This window comes from Lissotriton helveticus, chromosome 4_1 (assembly GCF_964261635.1).
Source record: "Lissotriton helveticus chromosome 4_1, aLisHel1.1, whole genome shotgun sequence".
Taxonomy (NCBI): Eukaryota; Metazoa; Chordata; class Amphibia; order Caudata; family Salamandridae; genus Lissotriton; species Lissotriton helveticus.
In genome coordinates, this window is record NC_136063.1 from 298,495,304 (window position 1) to 298,514,903 (window position 19,600).

At 46.2% G+C, this 19,600-nt stretch overlaps 1 protein-coding gene across 1 annotated transcript in view; it reads right to left on the reverse strand.

The window, feature by feature from the left end:
- Positions 1-19,600, reverse strand: part of TBC1D31 (TBC1 domain family member 31) — a 670,562-nt gene that overhangs the window by 39,782 nt on the left and 611,180 nt on the right. Inside the window, exon 20 of the mRNA XM_078686822.1 lies at positions 18,429-18,582. Coding sequence (XP_078542948.1) covers positions 18,429-18,582 — 154 coding nt within the window. The remainder of the gene's footprint in view (positions 1-18,428; positions 18,583-19,600) is intronic.

A 19,600-nucleotide genomic window follows, 5' to 3' on the forward strand; every position in this document is an offset into this window, starting at 1 on the left:
AAAAGTTTTGAGGACAGCTTGGCCTACAGCAGCTTGCTGCTTGGCTTGCACATCAACACAATAGTGTTTAGTGAAGGTGTATGTTTTAGACCATGTTGCTGCTTTGCATATGTCTTCTAGGGGAATGTTCCCTAGGAAAGCCATAGATGCTCCTAGTTTGCGTGTGGAGTGCGCCCTAGGAGGAATTGATTATGTACGTTTTGCTTTTTGATAGCATATTTGTATGCATTTTACAATCCACCTTGCAATTCCAGCTTTAGAGATGGGGTTGTCTTTATGTGGTGGTGAGAAAGATAAAACCAATTGTTTTGTTTATCGAAAGGATTTGGTCTTATCAATGTAATAGAGAATGGCTCTTTTTACGTCTAGGGTGTGTAGAGCTCTCTGCTACCGAGTCAGGGTTTTGAAAAAACACTGGCAATTCTACTGATTGGTTTAGATGAAATGGAGTAATGACTTTAGGAAGGAATTTGTTCTTAGGAGCACTTTGTTACGGTGTAATTGTAAAAATGGTTCTTGTATAGTGATAGCTTGAATCTCACTTACTCTCCTGAGAGAGGTAATAGCAACAAGGAAAGCTGTTTTCCATGTGAGAAATTGTAGTTCACATTTGTGTAAAGGTTCAAAAGGGGGTCCCATGAGCCTGGTGAGACCAATGTTTAGGTTCCACACCGGAGAAGGTGGTAACCTAGGAGGAATGATTCTTTTTAATCCTTCCATAAATGCTTTAATTGCAGGTACTCTAAATAATGACAGATGTCCATTTTGTAGGTACGCAGCAATGGCTGCAAGATGTAATCTTATGGATGAATATGCTAGATTACATCTTTCTAAGTGTAGAAGGTAACATATGATGTTCTGGATGGAAGCATCCAGGGCATCAGTTTGATTATGGTTACTGTAAATGGCAAATCTCTTCCAATTTGCTGCATGGCAAGCTCTAGTAGTAGGTCTTCTGGCTTCTTTAATGATATTCATACAGTCTGGTGGTAGGTTAAGGTAACCAAAGTCTAAGACTTCAGAAGCCAGATCGCCAGAGTCAATTGACTTGGATCTGGATGCCTGATTTCTCCATGGTTCTGCTTTAGCATGGATGGTGTCAGGTACAGTCTTTGGTGCGGAACTAGAGAGAGTTCTAGTAGCGTTGTGAACCACGGTTGGCGTTCCCAGGTGGGAGCTACTAGGATCATTTTGAGAGACTGTTGTTATAGCTTGCGCACTACTAGTGGTATTAGTGGGAGTGGCGGAAAAGCGTATGCAAATCTGCCTGACCAGTTTATCCATATCACATTGCCCTTTGACAGCGGGTGTGGAAACCTGGCGGCGAAGGTTCGGCATTTTGCGTTTTCATATGTGGCAAACAGAACTATGTCTGGGTGACCCCACTTGTGAAAGAATGGTAGAAGAACTTGTGGATGTAGTTTCCATTCGTGAATTTGTTGTGTCTGTCGACTTAACAGATCTGAAATCTGGTTGTGAACCCCTGCAAGGTGTTCTGATAGCAGATATATGTTTTTTGGAATGGCCCATCTCCAAATGTTTTGTGCAAACTGGGACAGTTGCAGAGAATGTGTGCCTCCTTGTTTTAGAATGTAGTACATGGCTGTCATGTTGTCCGTCCGGATTAAGACAGAATTGTTCTTTACATGTTCTTGGAAGGACTTGCGTGCTAGGAATATTGCTAGCAGCTCTAGGTGATTGACGTGGAGCATTTTTTGTTGAGTGGTCCATTTTCCTTGAGTTGTATGGTGTAGGAGATGGGCTCCCTATACTGTCAGGGATGCGTCTGTTGGGAGCACTATCTTTGGAACTGGCTCGAGGAACTGCCGCCCACTGGACACATTTTTGGTGTTCCACTACTGCAGAGAGCGATGTGTGCGGCTGTCTACCAACACCAGGTCTGTAAGTTGCCCTTGAGCCTGGTTCCCCTGTTGTTCAAGACATTCCTGCAGTGGGCGCATTTGCAGTCTTGCATGTGGTACAATACAAATGCAAGATACCATCATGCCTATTAATTGCATGAACACTCTGGCTTGGAGAGAGTGTTAGTTCTGAAATCTTGTGATTAAGGCTTGAATGCTCTGTACCCTGGCCGGACTGGGATAAGCTAGAGCTGTCAACGTATTTAATGTGGCCCCTAGGTATTGATGTACATGAGAGGGCTGAAGATGCGACTTGGTGTAGTTGATTGTGAACCCTAAGTCGTGCAATGTTTGAATTGTTTGAGATGTGAGTTGGACACACTGGTTGAATGACTTGGCCTTTATGAGCCAATCGTCTAGGTATGGGAAGAAATGTATGTGCTGTCTTCTGAGATGTGCTGCTACTACTGCTAGGCACTTTGTAGACACTCTTGGTGCAGTTGTGACCCCAAATGGAAGGACTTTGAACTGATAGTGTTGTCCTTGTAGCACAAACCTTAGATACTTCCTGTGAGAACGATCTATGGGAATGTGGAAGTAGGCGTCCTTGAGATCTAGTGTAGTAAGAAAATCACCTTGTTGCAACAGTGGGAGCACTTGTTGTAAAGTGATCATATGAAAATTATCTGAGTGTATATACAGATTGAGGGGCCTGAGGTCTAGAATTGGTCTTAGTGTCCCGTCCTTCTTGGATATTAGGAAATACAGCAAGTAAACCCCTGTCCCTTGGTGTTGTAATAGAACTATTTCTATTGCGTCTTTTTGATGCAATGATAGAACCTCTTGGTTGAGCAGCGCAAGGTGTTCTGTAGACATTGGACACTGTCTGGGTGGTATATGTGGAGGGTTAGCTGTGAGTTCTAGGCAGTAGCCATATTGGATACTCTGTCTGTTGTGATGGAATTCCAGACAGGTAGGAACTGTGCTATTCTCCCCATGTGGAAGAGGTGTGGCGCTGCGGTCAGGGCGACTGACACTGGACGCTGGGGTCACGGTTCAATCCCTGGCTCCGGCAGCAGGTCAGCCCAGCAGCATGCGACTCTGGGCAATAGCTTGCTTAATCTTCCCGACGGCCCCCAGTGCCAGGACACCAATTGAGTAGCTGTGCGCTTTACAAATACTGGATTTACAGGAGTGGAATGCTGTTGAGGGAGCGGAAGGAAGTCGCTGCTTTGTGTTGGGAGAGGTCCGATTGTTGTTACTACCTCTTCCTCTGCCTTTGTTGTTATTGCCTCTGTAGCCTCCTCTAAAGTATCCTCTATTGGATTAAAAGAAGCTGAGTTGTCTGCTCCAGCTTGTTTGGATCCTCCTCTATAAAAGGAGCGACAAAAGGAGCCTCTTGTTTGTGTGGACTGCAAAGCTCCCATAGATTTGGCAGTCTCATTATCTTTTTTCATTTTTTCAAGTGCTGTGTCTACAGCTGGGGCAAAAAGCTGCTGTTGATCAAATGGTTGATTTAATATGGTAGTTTGCACCTCTTGCTTAAATCCTGAGATGCGTAGCCATGCATGTCGTCCGAGGAGAGCGCTAGTATTTATTGCAGTGTCTGCGGCATCAAGTGCACACTTTATGGAAGCATTAGAAATTAGCTTACCTTCTTGGATAAGGTCATTAGCTTGTGCTTTATATTGGTCAGGTAGATGCTGTAGGAGTGTTTCTAGCTGATCATAATGAGCCCTGTCGTATCTTGCGAGGAGGGCTTGTGTATTAGCTATGCACCATGTGTTACCAGCTTGGGCAGCTATTCTCTTGCCTGAAGCATCTATCATCTTTGACTCTTTATCAGGAGGTGGTGCATCACCCGATGTTTGTGAGTTTGCTCTTTTTCTAGCGTTGGAAACGACTAGTGAGTCTAAAGGTAACTGTCCTTTAATGTATGCAGGATCCCCAGGAGCAGGCCTATATTTCTTTTCTATTCTGGGGTTTATGATCCTAACCCGTACAGGGTCTTTAAACACTTCTGGTGCGCGTTTAATTACTCCTTTGGTCATAGGTAAAATTTCCACTGACCTCTGGGCTTTCTCGAAAGTGTCAAGTAGAGAACAGCCGAGCAAGATGGCTGCTTAGCCGAAGAGCTCCGGCTACGGTATAGGCCTTCACATAAATCCGACCACTTATCCGGTGACTCACGGTGCTCCAGGGGCCTGAGCTGAGGCCCGGGACCAAGCGGCGCTGATCGGAGAAACTCTGCGGCGAATCTGACATCGGGGAACGGAAGGAACGGTGCGAGACCTGTGGCGGCCTACCATCCGGGCAGAGACCGGGGCCTAAAGTGATTTGAGGTCCGAGATTGCAGCGGGGAGACGGCGGAGTGAGGCGAGTGCAGATGCAGAGGCAAAAGACACGTCCTGCACCAGCGCGCCTTGCCACGCCCGGGACCCTCCCTGGGGGGCCCTGAAGTTACCAGTGATAGGGGAAATACCGCGGGGAGAGAGACAACAACGCGGAGAGGCCTGGAGACTGGGCGGCGACCAGGAGCCTGAATTGCGGGAGGCCGTGATTGCTGTCGGCCTTAAGGGAGCGGAGGCTCGGCAATTAGCAGTGGCTGGGAGGGCGCCCATCGCGCCGAGAGGAACTGCCCCCCCCAACAGATGGTGGTGCTTTGGCAACGCGGCAAACTTGGGGACATTAATCGCCCCTGACAACCCCAGTGACTGGCAGTTGTGGTACCGGCTAAGACAACGCAGTCAAGGGAGCGAGAGACACAGGCTGGAGGCCGCACCTGCAGCAAAAACCAGACGCAAGCTTCGGGGTTCCGGGTACCAGGTAGCAGCGGAGAGGCCGCACACTCCATTGTCGCTCCACATACCAGTGCCAATATAGGACTCGACGCCTAACAACCTGCAAGGCCCATAAAATAAAGAGTCAAACAACGTTGTATAGAATATTACGCAACCCACCGGCGACGATACAATGTCGGGCAGGGGTCCAAGGACTCAGACCACACAAGCCAAACTGGACAAATATGCCTACGACAAAGGCTTTCCGCCACTTCCGGAGGGGAGCGCCTCCTTGGGCAAAGGGACGGATGGTGAAGGGGTGGAAAAGGTAACACTGGAGGACATCATGGCAGCACTTTCAAGCGTCCAAACTACAGTGGGGACGATCTCGACAGATGTCACTCTACTCCGAGCGGACTTTCATAAAATGGCGGACAGAGTTAAAGAAGTCGAGATAGTCACCAAGTCCTTGGTGACAGATACCACGGAGATGCAGAAAGCCCTATCCCGACTCGAGGTAGAAAACAAACTGCTAACGAGAAGCTTGATGACCAAGAAGGGCGCTCCCGCCGGAACAACGTATGCATTCTTGGAATTCCGGAAAGCGAAGGTGCTCAAGCTATGGACCTCTATGTTGAAGAACTGGTGAAAACGCGGATGCAGCCCAAGGGCCTCTCCAGTTTCTTCTCAGTGGAGAGAGCACATAGGGTTCCGGGCGGAAGGCCTAAACCGGGAGCGCCCCCCCAGACCGGTGCTCGCTAGGCTATTCAATTTTCGGGATAGGGACGCCATCCTGCAAACGGCGAGAGTCTCCCCACCGATTCGGATCCACAATTCAACAGTAGCCTTTTTCCCGGACTATACAGCAGCGGTCTCCGGGCGTAGACAGAGTTTTCTGGAAGTGAAAAAAGCACTGCGAGCGCAAGAATTGCCCTATTCCATGCTGTTTCCTGCACAGCTCAGAGTAGTAGCGGAATGCAAGACGTGGTTCTTCGGGACTCCAGAAGAGGCCTATGACTGGCTAGAAGGTTGGCGACGAGTGGATAAACCGCGTCGCGGGAATGAAGACCGCCAACGCCGGGGTGAGGAGGACGACACAGACAACCAAGCAACACGACGCCAAGACTCGGACCGCTCGCCACGGTCGGAAGCGAAGGAGATCGGTCAAGGATAGACCTACTAGCCCCGATGATACCTGGGAGAGAGCGCCCACGCATGCAAAGCCACGGTCGTGCCGACTTTGGACACTGGACTGAAGCAGGCCCTGGAGGGGTGGAAGGACTGAGGCCTCCTCTGGACTCTTTACCCCCGTCAAGCAAGTACTATGGTTGGGGTGGCGGGCGGTTTTAAGTCTGTTTAGCAGGGAGGCAGGGTGGGAGGGAGGGACAGCGGGGGGGGGGTTCGGATTCTATTTAGTGTTGTTCTAGTTTGTAATGGCACTGATAGTAAAGCGGAGAATCGATGGATCGGCAGATCCTTAATTGAGTTGATGAGGCAACAGTTCCCGGTATCTACACACCACATCCATGGCATTAGGCTCACGACCTGACTGTACCCAGATTGCAAACCAGGAAGCTCAAGTAACCCCTCTAAAATTTGTAACGTGGCACGTCCGAGGTCTGGGCAACAAGATAAAGAGGGGTCTGGTGCTGCAGGCCCTAAAACGCCAAGGCCCCACGTTAGCGCTGCTGCAGGAGACGCATCTCACAGAGACGGCATGTAAGGCATTGGACAGATGGGGTATATAGTGGCAGTACACTCCGAGTTCTCCTCGGGGTCCAGGGGGACAGGCATCTTGGTGAGGAAAAACTCTCCCTTCATATTTCTCCAGACTAAGACGGATGACCAGGGACGGTTTGCAGCACTACAGGGTCAGTGGGAAGACCGACTCCTTAATGTAGTATCGGTATAAATCACGCCGGCACTTCATGCAGTGGCACTCCCAGCACTCAGCGACTTCCTCCTCGCACTACCCCATTATCATTGGGGGGGACTTCAATGCTATAATGGACACCACCATAGACAAGTTCCCGGCTAGGTCTCCGACGCCCGGACCTCCCGCTTCCGGAGTTTCGCAGAGGCAATGGGGCTCGTAGATGTTTGGAGACACACACATCCCACAGCTTGCCAGTACACGTACCACTCCACTGTACATAACAGTCTGTCCAGGTTAGACTATTTTATGATGCTGGGAGCCAGACTACAAAACGTTGAAGAGGTAGAAATCAAGCCATGGGGCATCTCGGATCACTCCCCGGTGATACTAACTTTCTCCTACCGCCAGAGGTCTCGCCGGAGGATATACCCTATTTATCCCAGATATCTCTGTGTTCCCGCGGTCAAAAAAGAACTCCGTAAAGCCACAAAACATTTCTTTGAGGAAAACACTGCATCGGTTACTTCGCCATCAATAGTGTGGGAAGCGTACAAAACCGTCCTTAGAGGACAAGCAATAGCATCTATCACGGGGCACAAGCGGACAAAACAGAGGGAACTGTTAGATTTAGAAATAGCACTACAAGCAGCCGACACAGACCACTCAGCAGATCCCACACCAGAAACGGCGCACACCCTTCACCTCTGACAACAACAACACAGGGACTATTTACAAGAAAAGACAGTGGCTAACCTGGCAGCGACGAGGCATAAACTATATGACGTAGGAGACAAAGCGGGTAAAATGCTGGCCTGGCTCGATAGGCAAGAGAGCAGCACTAGGGGAATACGACAAATACGGAAAGCGGGGGGACAACTCACGACGGACCCAGAAGACATAGTACACACACTAGCAGATTATTTCCGGGAAGTTTACACACCGACTTCGGAGGCGACAGAGGCGGAGGTTGTGGAATCCCTACTATATATAGAAATGCCAACACTAACACAAGAAGCTTCCCTGGAACTGGAGGCAGACCTAAGGATTGACGAGTTGCAATCCGTTTGATACAATCAGGTAAAGCATTGGGACCCAACGGGATCCGGTAGAATGGTATAAACAAATGGCAGAGACTGTAGGCCCGCCTCTGTTGGCAATGTACAACGAAAGTTTGGAGAAGGGCGAACTACCACTAGACCAATGAATAGCAACAATAGTGGCAATACCAAAACCTGGTAAGCCCCCGACCGAATGCACCTCATACCGCCCAATATCACTGCTAAATGCAAAAGCTAAGATTTTAGCTAAACTGTTGGCCAACAGATTGATGACCCACTTAACACACTTAATACACCCAGACCAATCGGGATTTATGCCGAATAGGAACACGGCCCTCAACCTTAGACGCGTACAAGGAGCGCTGGCAAAGGCTCCCTCGCTGTCAGAACCGGCGGTGATATCCTTAGATGCAAAGATGGCCTTCGATATGGTAGAATGGCAGTACCTCTTTGCGGTCCTTCTACATTTGGGATTTGGTCCTAAATTTTGTGCGTGGATACGGCTCCTATACGCCAAACCTCTGGTTTGTGTTATGGCCAATGGGCACATATCGGACGGGATACCGTTGGCGAGAGTGACGCGCCAGGGCTGCCCCCTGTCGCCGCTCCTATTCGCGCTGGTACTGGAGCCTCTGGCAACACCGATTAGAGGGATCCCGTTGCTAAAAGGAATCCGGTGGAGGGAGGGCTGGGAAGACCGTCTCTCTTTATACGCTGGCAACATACTAGTATATCTCACAGATCCAGAGCACTCGATAACAGAGCTCCTTGACATCTGCGATAACTTCGGGAAAGTGTCAGGTTACACAATAAATTGGTCCAAGTCTGTCCTATACATACTGAAGGGGCCTGCACCGCAACTCTCTACCGATTGCCCGCTTGTGGTTGCTGGGGACTCCTTTAAATACTTAGGTATACATATTACAAAGGATGCGACAGACTTCTTCTCCAGAAATCTAGCACCCCCTCTGGAGCGCCTACGGCGAGACTTGATACATTGGGCGTCCCTGCCCCTCTCGCTCCTTGGTAAGGCGGCGTTATATAAGATGATGGCTCTACCCCTGTTTCTCTACGCCCTTGACAATACACCCTTCCAGGTCCCATCCCGGTACTTTAAACAAATAGCGGCACAGGTTTCAGTGCTTCTCTGGGGCCACCGACCTGCTCGCATAACGCAGGCAAAACTACATAAAAGTTGGTACGATGGCGGGATAGTGCTCCCTGACATACAGTTGTACTATTGGGCGCCACATCTTAAGGTCATTAACCAATGGATCCATGCACCTCAGGATGACCCAGCATATAGGGCAGATAGAGCCCAATTGGGCACGAATAACATGCTTGCAATCCTTTATAACAAAGGGCTGACACTGAAACTAGAGGGCCCCACAAAACATACAGCCATGTTGGTTGGGATGGAGGGGGGTTATAACTAAACTTACCCCGCTCTAGGACACCAAAAAACTAGGGCAACTGCGACACAGCAATGGATTTACACAATGGGACAATATAGGCATCTCCACGGTGGGGGATTTGTGGGACAGAGGGACGGTGATACCATTTGCCCAACTCCAGCAGCAATATGACTTGGGCCCGACTGAGACCTACAGGTATGCACAAATAAGACATGCGTTGTTGGCAGTGATCCTGCCAGATACTGAGGTCCCCGAGGCCGCCCCGCTGGAAGACCGGCTACTTACTGACTACATGCAAAATCGCGCTACATCTCTCACGTACAGGAAGTTGCTTAACCATCTACCAGACCCGACAGTTTCTCTACGGGGTAAATGGGTGACGGATGGTCGAGACATAGATAACTCAGAGTGGCAGGAAGCCCTGGCGTCACCCAAGGAGGTGGGAATACCCGCAAGGCTTCTGCTAGTACAGCTTAAGATCCTGCATCGAATATATTACACCAGAACCACCTTACATAGATTACAAAGGGCACAACATCCATATTGCCTTAAAGGGTGCGGGGAAGAGGGTACTTTTATACACACAATATGGGAGTGTTCAGCAATAGCAGACTACTGGCGACAGGTACAAGGTACAATATCGCAGGCTATGGAGGTGTCCCTTCTACCAGAACCTCGCAGATGCATACTCAACATGTGGTAGCCCAATGATCTCACGCGCCACGGACAAACATTGGTCACGTCGGGACTCATGGTTACAAAACAGAATATTGCGCAGAAATGGGGTGCTGTGGAGTTGCCCTTGTTGGCGGCCTGGTGTAGGGACATGGATCTTGCAATGGTCACAGAACGGACAGTATATGCTACTCGGGGAAGCCCCCGAAAATGGACTCAAATTTGGGCGGCCTGGAATACTTTTCGGGGGGACATCTGTGACCCGCTACCAGAGTCTGATGTGGATAGCTCAGATAAGGACTATGGGTGGGGTGGGAAGCCTGATAGGGACTGATCTGCCGAAGGGACTACTACAGACTGTACAGATCACTATTGATTTCATAACGGCACTATATTCGGAACTATGTAACCTAACCGTACTAGATGATTTTCTGCTTACTGTCACTATTGCCTATATGTTGACTGAATATAATAAAAACATTTTAAAAAAAAGTGTCAAGTAGAAAATCCTCTTCTGCCTCATCTGAGTGCAGTGTGACCCCATGATGAATGGCAGCTCTATTAAGTAAGTGTCCAAACCCAATATTATCTTCAGGAGGAGAAGGTTTGCATATGGATCAGGAATATCTGGTGGGATTGGCTACTCCCAGTCAGGTGGATCTGTTGGGTAGTTAAAAGGGTTATTTGGGTCGTTCCCTTCCCCCGTAATATCATCATTGTCATTATTATGAGGCGGTGTATGTTGTGGAGAGAAATGAGATGGAGAATTTTGAGGTGGTGAAGGAAGAGGAGGAGAGATAGATTGAGGTATAGGAGAAGAAGGGCGCACTGGTGATGTAGCAGAGTCCTTCTTTACAAGCACTGGATGTTCATGTGCTGTATCCAATTTCCTCTTTCTGTGTGGCCCAGTAGACACATGTCCTGTGTCTGGGTCAATATAGATAGTTTTCTGTCGAGGATCAGGGTGAAAAAGCTCCTCTTCCTCAGGAACCGCTTTCGGTGCCGATTTTTTGGTTCCGAGCGGGGTTATGTCTTTTGTGTGTCTTTAGCCTTAGGAGTTGTGGCAGGGTCCTTTGGCGTGGATCTTGGCTCCGAAGATTTTGGCTTTGAAGCCAAAGCTGGTTTCGTCTGCGTTGAAGCGTCGGAACAATGTTTTTTATACTCTGAGCCGATTTATCTTTTGGAGTCGACGGTTTCGGAGTTATTTTCGGAACCGGGACTTCTTTCGGTTTCAGTGCAGATGGAGCTAGTGGTATTGGCACATGCGGTTCGCTCGGTTCCGAGCTACCGGAAGGCTTTTGTTTTTTCTTCGGAGCCGAACTCGAAGGCGGGGCTTCTGAAGTCGTTTTCTGGTCGCGACTGGGCCCTGGAGGCGGAGTGTTGACCTTTGCCTTCGATTTGGGTGTTGGGGATGGGACAGGGGCAGTAGTACTCACGCGTTGACTCGAAGGTATGGAGTCATCGGAGTCGTCTGCCCCAGATACGATTTCGCGATCTTCGGAATCTTCCTCTGGGACATCTGGACCTTCGTCGAAGATGTCGTCTGGTTCCGGAGCTGATCTCTGCATGATTTGTCGACGGGCCCTTCGATCTCGAATAGTCTTCTTGGATCGAAAGGATGCGCAGGCTGGACAGCTGGACTCGTCCTGTTCTGCTGATAAGCACAGGTTACAGACCTTGTGATGGTCACTGTGCGGGAATTTTGCTCCACACTGGGGGCATTTCTTGAACATTTCCTTTCCATGAGCTGTAGGCCTCACGGCGTGGATAGGCCCAACGGCCCGCGTCGACGACCGAAATCGAGCTGATGAGACATAGTCGATGTTTTTTGATGTCGAAAGTTGTTTAGAAGAGTGTTAAGTACGTTTTCTGAAGCGTCGAACTACTTGGAAGTAGTTTCGAACCGGAGCGGAAAAGTTGCATCCGAACCTAGTGGCGGAAAAAAACAATCTAAGGCAGGAGCCGATGCCCATGCGCACTATCGTCCAAGGGAGGAGTTACCTATCTCGTGACTACAAAGACTTCTTCCAAGACGACAACAACATACAATCATCCGAACCCAACACCAGGTGGCGATCTAATGCACAGTGTGAGATATGCAGGTCATATGCCTCGAACACAATGTTTTGAGTACAGTCTGGCCAACAATGTCTTGTTGAATAGCTAAGATGTCTACACACTAATGGTTTGTAAATGTGTGTGGTGTTGACCAGGTAGCGGCTTTTCAGATATCTGCCAAAGGAATGCGAGCTAGGAAAGCTGTAGTGGCTGCCTTTTTGTGTGTAGAGTGATCCATTGGTGGTTTAGGGAGTATATGTTTTGCCTGTGCATAGGCAGTATGATTTCCTTTTTGAAGGCAAGCCTTCTCTTGTTAGGTAGTAGTGGCAATGTGCTGGATATTTTACCCTGGGTGTTGCAGAAATCAAGCCTCTATTGTCTGGCATCCAAACACTCTCACACTCTGGGAGTGATTATTACCGTGGGCAGAGCACAGAGTATCCCTGCCTATGCTATCAATTACACAAAGTGTGAACGTATGCATGGCTAAAGATATTAGGTCAAGCGGGAATAAGGAGCACATGATGATGACTGAGGAGAGGACAAAGGACTAAGGACAAAACCCCCGAAGGAGGACAGACAACTAGAGCCGGAAGGAGCTCAAAAGTTGAGCCTGGGGACCTTTCACAATCACTTCTTGAAGTAATCCAATCATGAAAGAGAGTAAAACTTGAATGTATTCATCTTAATTAATATCCTATGTAACAACTAGGTTGCACAGCCCTCCGTTAGTTTCGCTCTCCTCCAATTTACTCTATAAAAACTCACAACTTATGATGGAATACGGTGATCCAACAAGCCCGTCATTATATTCTAATGACACATTACTAAAATACAACAGGACCCTCCCAACTGGCTAGCAAGGTCATTGCCCCAGAGTTTGAGAAAGACAAAACATTGACTACAGAGCTACTGAAACAGAAGCTCACTCCATGTACTGTGAAACTGGAGTTTTAAGGAGTTTTAGCTGAAATGTCATATGTTAATATGTGTATTATTATGTTGCACTGTTGTAGTTCAGAGGAATGGGGGAAGGGTCTTCTGGACTCTTCCGAAGAGAGGAGGCTCTATCGAGTGAGAATGAACTGAGGTGTGTCTGTTAACCGAGAATATTCTGTAGGCAGAAGGTTGTGACATGTTATAAAAGCATCAACAGAAGCGCCCTGATGGTTTGGTACATTGACGTTCTAGCTCGCTTGCAAGGAACCAAAAAACTTGTGGGCAGCTCTTTGCTTTAATGTACCTGTGCAAAATGCAAAAAAAAGTATTTTTTATTCAAAACAACATACCTTGATATAACAACTTTGGAGCAATATATATATATATATATGTATAAATTGAATCAACGACCCACTAGACTTACAATTACAGAGCAAGATAGCTCATGCTGACGTGAGAAGGCAGTCTCAAAAACCCGGATAGGGAGACCAAAGTAAGTGCAAAAATATAAAGTTTATACACTAGATCAACATCCAACAAATAAAACAACTAGTTTGCACCTGTCTGCAGTGCAAATAAGGAGAGTACATCCATCAATAGATAAAAGGTAACAGGTTGCAACTAGGGCTACTTTAGTTAAACAGAAGCAACCTGAACAGTCATTAGTGAAGTACAATAGCAATGTCCAGCCATTTGCAGACTCCACCTGTCTCAGTCAACAAAAAGAGATCATTTATATACAAATATTACAATGGAAAAAGGAATCTCAAGCTGTGCTTTAATTTTTAAGACCACTGCGTCGGGCTGCTAATTTAGTATGATAGCTTACTGGTTGAATACATATGCCATACCAATCCAACTCAGTCCATATGGTCATCAAATACATTGTTTTTATAGAGCACCAGTATGCCATCTGACGGCAGAGCCTCCAGGAGCATTGGGACGGTACAAACAAGAGGAATGATACAGACAGTGGTACCTTTTGGATCAGCGTGTGTACTTGGCTGCCCCAGATGGCCTATAGTAATGCCTCCTATAGAAATATGTACTCCTTATACCTGGTGAAAGTTCCAGCTAACAAGTAAAATAAGGGTTCCACTGGAGCCAGTGTCTGGCATTAGGAATCTAGGGCAACCACTGAACTGATCAGGAGAAATTTCATTTGATTCCAGTTGCAACTTTGAACTGTTTTGGTGTTTAATGATACAAAAGCCTGCATGCACATAAGGTACAATGTAGGAAGCCAATTTGCTGCAACTGGATGCAAAAGGAACCATCTGTAGTTGGTCAGGCCCCATTTCCTTTAAGGTTTTTTTAAAATCAGATTTGTGAAATTAATGTGAAACAGTGGGTAGCAAACAAAGTACAAAAGAAATGAGGTAGCTCAGTGTGCTTATTGAATCGTTTACTAGTTTAAACATTTTCTCACTGGGGTTTTTGTGAATGTGTACAATACAACAGCGATTAGAAGTTGTTATTCGCTGTTTCACGAACACCTAATACATTGCTTGACTGTGGTGAAGCAAAAGGATTATTACATGGTGTTGGTCCTTTTCCCCGTTGTGTTTGTGCCTTTTTCTTTCCACTGTCTTGAGAGTGAGCTACCGATGATGATAAGTGGGTACACTGGTAATCACTAGCCAGACAACCCCATTGGCGGTTCTACCGTGAGGGGCTCACTCTCTTTCTCCACAATTTTTTGGTGGTGTGGGTGATGGTTGTTTGAAATTTTATTGCTGACCTTGTGTGTACTTTGACCTAGTTTGACACCTCTACATGAACTAAGAGCCTCAACACTAAAAGGGAAGGGGTAGTGATACTATTATGCACACACCCTAACGGTTTGTGTAGTTCAATTGTAAAATAAGAGTGTCGTGAGGGATAGGCCACATTCTGATTTAGAAGGTTTTTGTTCCCCATAAATCATTCATCTCAGTCTCCAGAATGTATACACTCAAAGTAGAGAAGACAGGACATCTGTCCGCTGCAGGTCACACATTCCACTCATGGCAAGTCTGACTCAACCTTTCATACTCAAAGTCGATAAAATGAGAATCTTTAAATTGGGTAGTGGGCGAGAGCTATAACTTAGAACAGCATTTACTCAGTTTGTATTTCTCCATCCGCTGGATCACTTAAGTTGAGAAAGGCATACCCTTTCTCTCCCATTTCTAACAGCTCCCATGTTTTTAATTTCAGAGCTCACCTCTGAGATGTTTGATTTATGATTTGGTATACACGCTGAACCATAAGACGGTCAGAATGATACTCCGGAAGAGTATTACCTGAAAGAACTTCAGAAACCACATCAACTTGTCTATTTCAAAGACATACGGTCCTAGAAATACAGTCTCTATAACCCTTACTGTGTCTAAACAAGTGGAGATGAGAACTCTCCCTAGGAATTCAAAAGCAAGAGATCGCAAGAACCGCCATCCGTACCTGATCTAGTTATCTCTGGACCACGAAGTCTGGAGCTTGCATCACTGGTGTTTAGAAAGCGTATGCCCAGACAGAACCATCAACAAGGATCCCTTCTATTCAGTCCTTTCAGGGACATTACGTTGGGCAGGATTATGTGTTTCTGCCCAATATAGTGGACATTTGCCATAACTCTGGGGCTACAGGTTTGTTTTTCCCTATATGTCTACTGAGGACTGTGTCAAATTTCTCCTCATCAAAAAATAACATTAACCATGTTTTTTACCATTAATTCCACTTATCCCTGGGTCTCCCCATGGCTCTCAGATACCCCTACCTCACCCCCCCAAAAAAACAGTGACTCACAGTTATACAGTTTATAATATAGCATATACAAACAATACATATGAAATACAGGACCTCATGCTGTTACAGAAGCAATGCGAGGGGTACTGTGTCAGCTTGCATCGTTACTGCATCACACATTACAGAAATATTTTAACATGAATAACAAAGCTCACAAGATACATTCAGGGAGTCTGCGTCCTTCTAAATATTTCCTTGGTTTTAAAGATACTTGTTTGGAAAAGGTGCTTTGAGAAAGAGTTTGAGTATCAATGTATTTTTATAGCAGGTGAGATTAAACTACTTGAGGGGGTTAAGCAGTCTAAGGCGTCTCATATCTTAGGTGTATGCCCCGAGAAGAAACTGGCAGGGTTGGATGCTTTCATACAAATGTTTGCTCTGCACGCAATAGTTAGCTTTGCATCTCACCCTGTGTGAGGTCCTGAGGATGGTTTATTTCTACGAGAGATATTTAGGCGTATTTAGTTGTCACGCCTTGCAAATTAAACTGCCAATTTAATAAATGTGCCTTGCTTCAAATAGGAGCCATTTTAAGGAGAGTAGCGGAGAGCTATGTTCATATCGGTTCGACCTTTGAAAAAAGCCTGAGGGCAGCATGCAGAACAATAGCCTTTAAAGGTGCAAGGCTTTTATTTGTGAGTTCAGTGAGAAGAGCATTTTCATAATTTGGGCAACAAGGGAATCCACTGCAGCTTTTAGATCATTTATTGGTAGGACATGATTGCCGTATGAGGAGTTTCAGTCGGATGAACTACCCCCTGGCTGGATTCTTAATGTGAGCTTCAGGATTATTTCTGTCTTAATGTGACATCTAAGGATGTGGCAGATTCAGCAATTCAAGGCTGAAAACCTGAAGATTGCACTGCAGTTATCCAATTTTTATTTAGACGAAAGTCAGGTTTTGTATAGGAGTGGGCGGGAAACTCCGCTCCCCCGGCAAAGTTTGCAGAGTTTTGCCCACTCTGCCAAAAAACTCTGCCAAAGGGCATGTGGCAGAGCTTTCCTCATGCATGGTTTGCCAACGTTAAGTTGGCGAGTGAGAAAATCGAGTGCTAGGACAAGTTTCTCAATGCGGGCGGTCGCAACAGGCCCCTACCGTTCGAGAGAAAGCTTCCTCTCAAGTAGAAAATCTACTCGAGAGGCAGAAAAAGCAGTGCCCTCTGGTACGCTACTTGGTGCCGTTCGCACTGATTTTGCAGGGCAGAACAAGCTCCCAGGGCTGCAGATGTTGGCTCCCGAGCCAGGAAGAGAGCCATCTAACCACTTTCACCTTTTACCACAGCTGGCAATAGGGCCGACTGTGAGTAGGATTTTTCCCCCAGACATTAACACCAGAAATCCACACAGTTTCTGGGAGATCAGGACTACTACATACTACTCGCCTCATGCTTCCTACAGTGGCTACTGATTGCCCAGTTTGTAGTGCAGACCTTAATTTCTAGTGTACCTTAAAGGCAAGGAAAAATCTGAACCAGCCCTGCCTGAAAAGATGGACCAGACTGTAGACTTGCTGAACGCTCCCACGGGTGACAAACTCTCCCAAATTATGCCCAGAATCATTCCAATGAACTAGAACCACTTGCAAGGCAGCGAGAAAGACTTAACACATGAGAATGCCTCTCTACAAGGCAGCTAGCGTTGACTGAAAGAAGGATGAAGCTACCAGAGGACTACATCCGTTTCCCAAATGCCTTGGTCCTCCCCAACTCTCTGTCTATCGGGGGTTGCAGGGACTGAGTTGGGATTAATACTGCTTTGTAGACGCCTGAACTACCAGGCTCTCAGCAGTAGGGTGCTGCTTCAATAAAGCCGGGTCACCAGGAGTAGGTCTGTGGCATCATGCCATCAGTCTATTTACATTTGGGCAGGGCCAAGGTTTAGCCCAGTTAACCTAACAGTGCCAGTCATGGATTCACTAGACAGAAGCAAGGGCTTTAACAAGGTCTGCCCAGGCAGCAAAACGTCAGTGAGGACACTGGTTTTCACCCAAAACAGATAGCAACTGTAAGTCCGGACCTTCAGGTGTTAATCCTATGACTACAGTAAATTAGGCTGTCGGCACTGTTGAAGGCCCAAGGGAAAGTGTCTAACCTACTGGCCTCTTTTAGGTCCAAATAGAAAGTCAATATCATATTGGGATGGGAGGGGGAATTCCATCCCCATCACTTCACCAAAACTGGTTGACTTTGGCCAGAGTCATGGAAGGCTGGAAAGATTTTCAAATAGCTCCCAAAAGCATCTACAATGCATCACAAGACAGGACTCACAAGACCTTCAGTGAAAAAATTTAGTTTTGATTAAGTTCGGACACCGTTAACTGGTGTTGTCTTGTGTTTAAAACTCCACAGACTTTAAGCAGTGAGGAATTTGGTACCCTGGTGGTAATAAGCAATTAAAACATCAAAATGTTTTTAAAAACCCACCTAAAAATGTGGCTAGCCATGGACACCCAAAGCCTGCACCTCTATCGGCCATATACTTCACTTGCGATTATGTCTGTGTGTTTCAGCCCCTCTATTACCTCCGACATTGTCAAGAGCCTGAACAGCAGAGCAGAAAAACTCTACAGATCCAGCCTGGAATGGAAGGATATTTCTGCAACTGTGAGTCTACATCACGTGTCTATTACTGTGCTAGAGTATTGCTTTTTATTTTATATACAGCTCAGGAAGCATGTGTGGTCTTTCCCCAACATACCTTAGGAAAAAAACACACACGTGTGAAAGTGACCTTTCAAAGAGATGATTCAATTGACATTAACTACTGTTAGATGTTTCAGCATACCAATGCTTGCATTTTACTTCAATAGATGGAAGTTGTAACTGTACTGAGAGTAATGTCAAATCTAGAAAAGAGGAAATATCGAAACTTCATATCCTGCTGATGGAGCACAACTTTTACAAAACTTTTCATGCAAAGAAAATTGTCCAACCGGAAACAAATTTAATAAATGGTGGAAATAATAATCTTTTACGAACCAAAACACTCCATTTCAGTAGGACCGTCATTTCCAGCAAATTCGACAACAGGATTGTTTTCATCATCTAATAGATCCTTTCTTTGAGCTTCCAAGACAACAGTTTGAAATTCTTCGGCCTCAAGCTGAGCTCTTGTCTCTGCAACCTCTGCCCACTAAAGAAGAATATATTCATTTAAATGATCACTAATAACTTCTCAGATACATGACATATACCACTTGAAGCACTATTTAAAGGTAAAAACATGAACTGTCACCCTAATAAAAGCACTATAAAGTATATCAAAAGAGCATTTAAGAAATAGAAATATTATATATGTGTCTATGTTCTCATATAGTGTTGCTTAAGGCGCTTACTTTACCTATTTCTTACAAAGTGATATTAAGAACATGATTTTGAAGATGAAAAAACACATTGGAACACACCAGTTATGGTGATCTACACCACTTAATTCACCCAAATTCAATGACCATCCTCTCACACATGATGTCAAAGATCACATCACAGATCATTGGTGACATCCCATATCATCTCAAAGAACATGTTACTTACTTTCGGTAATGCTTTTTCTAGTGGATACGGTATCTATTCCTCACCTTTTAAATATCCCAGTGCACCAGCATTCCACGGAAAACAGCATTCCACTGAAACTTTTCTTTACAGCTCTCCCACTTCGTCGAGGACATCATAATGCCAGGGCTCTGCATGCGACTCTGCGTGATGACATCGGAGCCATGAGAATCCCTCGTAGGCATGCTGATGTCAGTTTCCACCCATAATTCTCGCGTATTGAGGAGAACGGGTGAAACCAACAGTACCCAAGTGGAAGCACATGGTAGGTCTCAAATGAAAGACTTAAATATATTCATACCATATATGCAGACATACAAATATCTATTTATATACATTAAGAAAAATAAACAAAATACTATATAAACAAATACCTTTCTTTTTTGGCATACGCAGAATTGCAACGGGGAAGCGGGTGGGTCAGTGAGGAATCCACAGCTAGATACCGTATACACCAGAAAAAGGGTTACCGAAGGTAAGTAACTTGTTCTTCTGATGGATACACATTCCTGTGGATTCCTCACCTTTTGAATAGAATCACCAAGCAGTCACGCACTTGGAAGTGGGTGCCTGTCTCCCTATACTAAAAAATCCTGCAACAC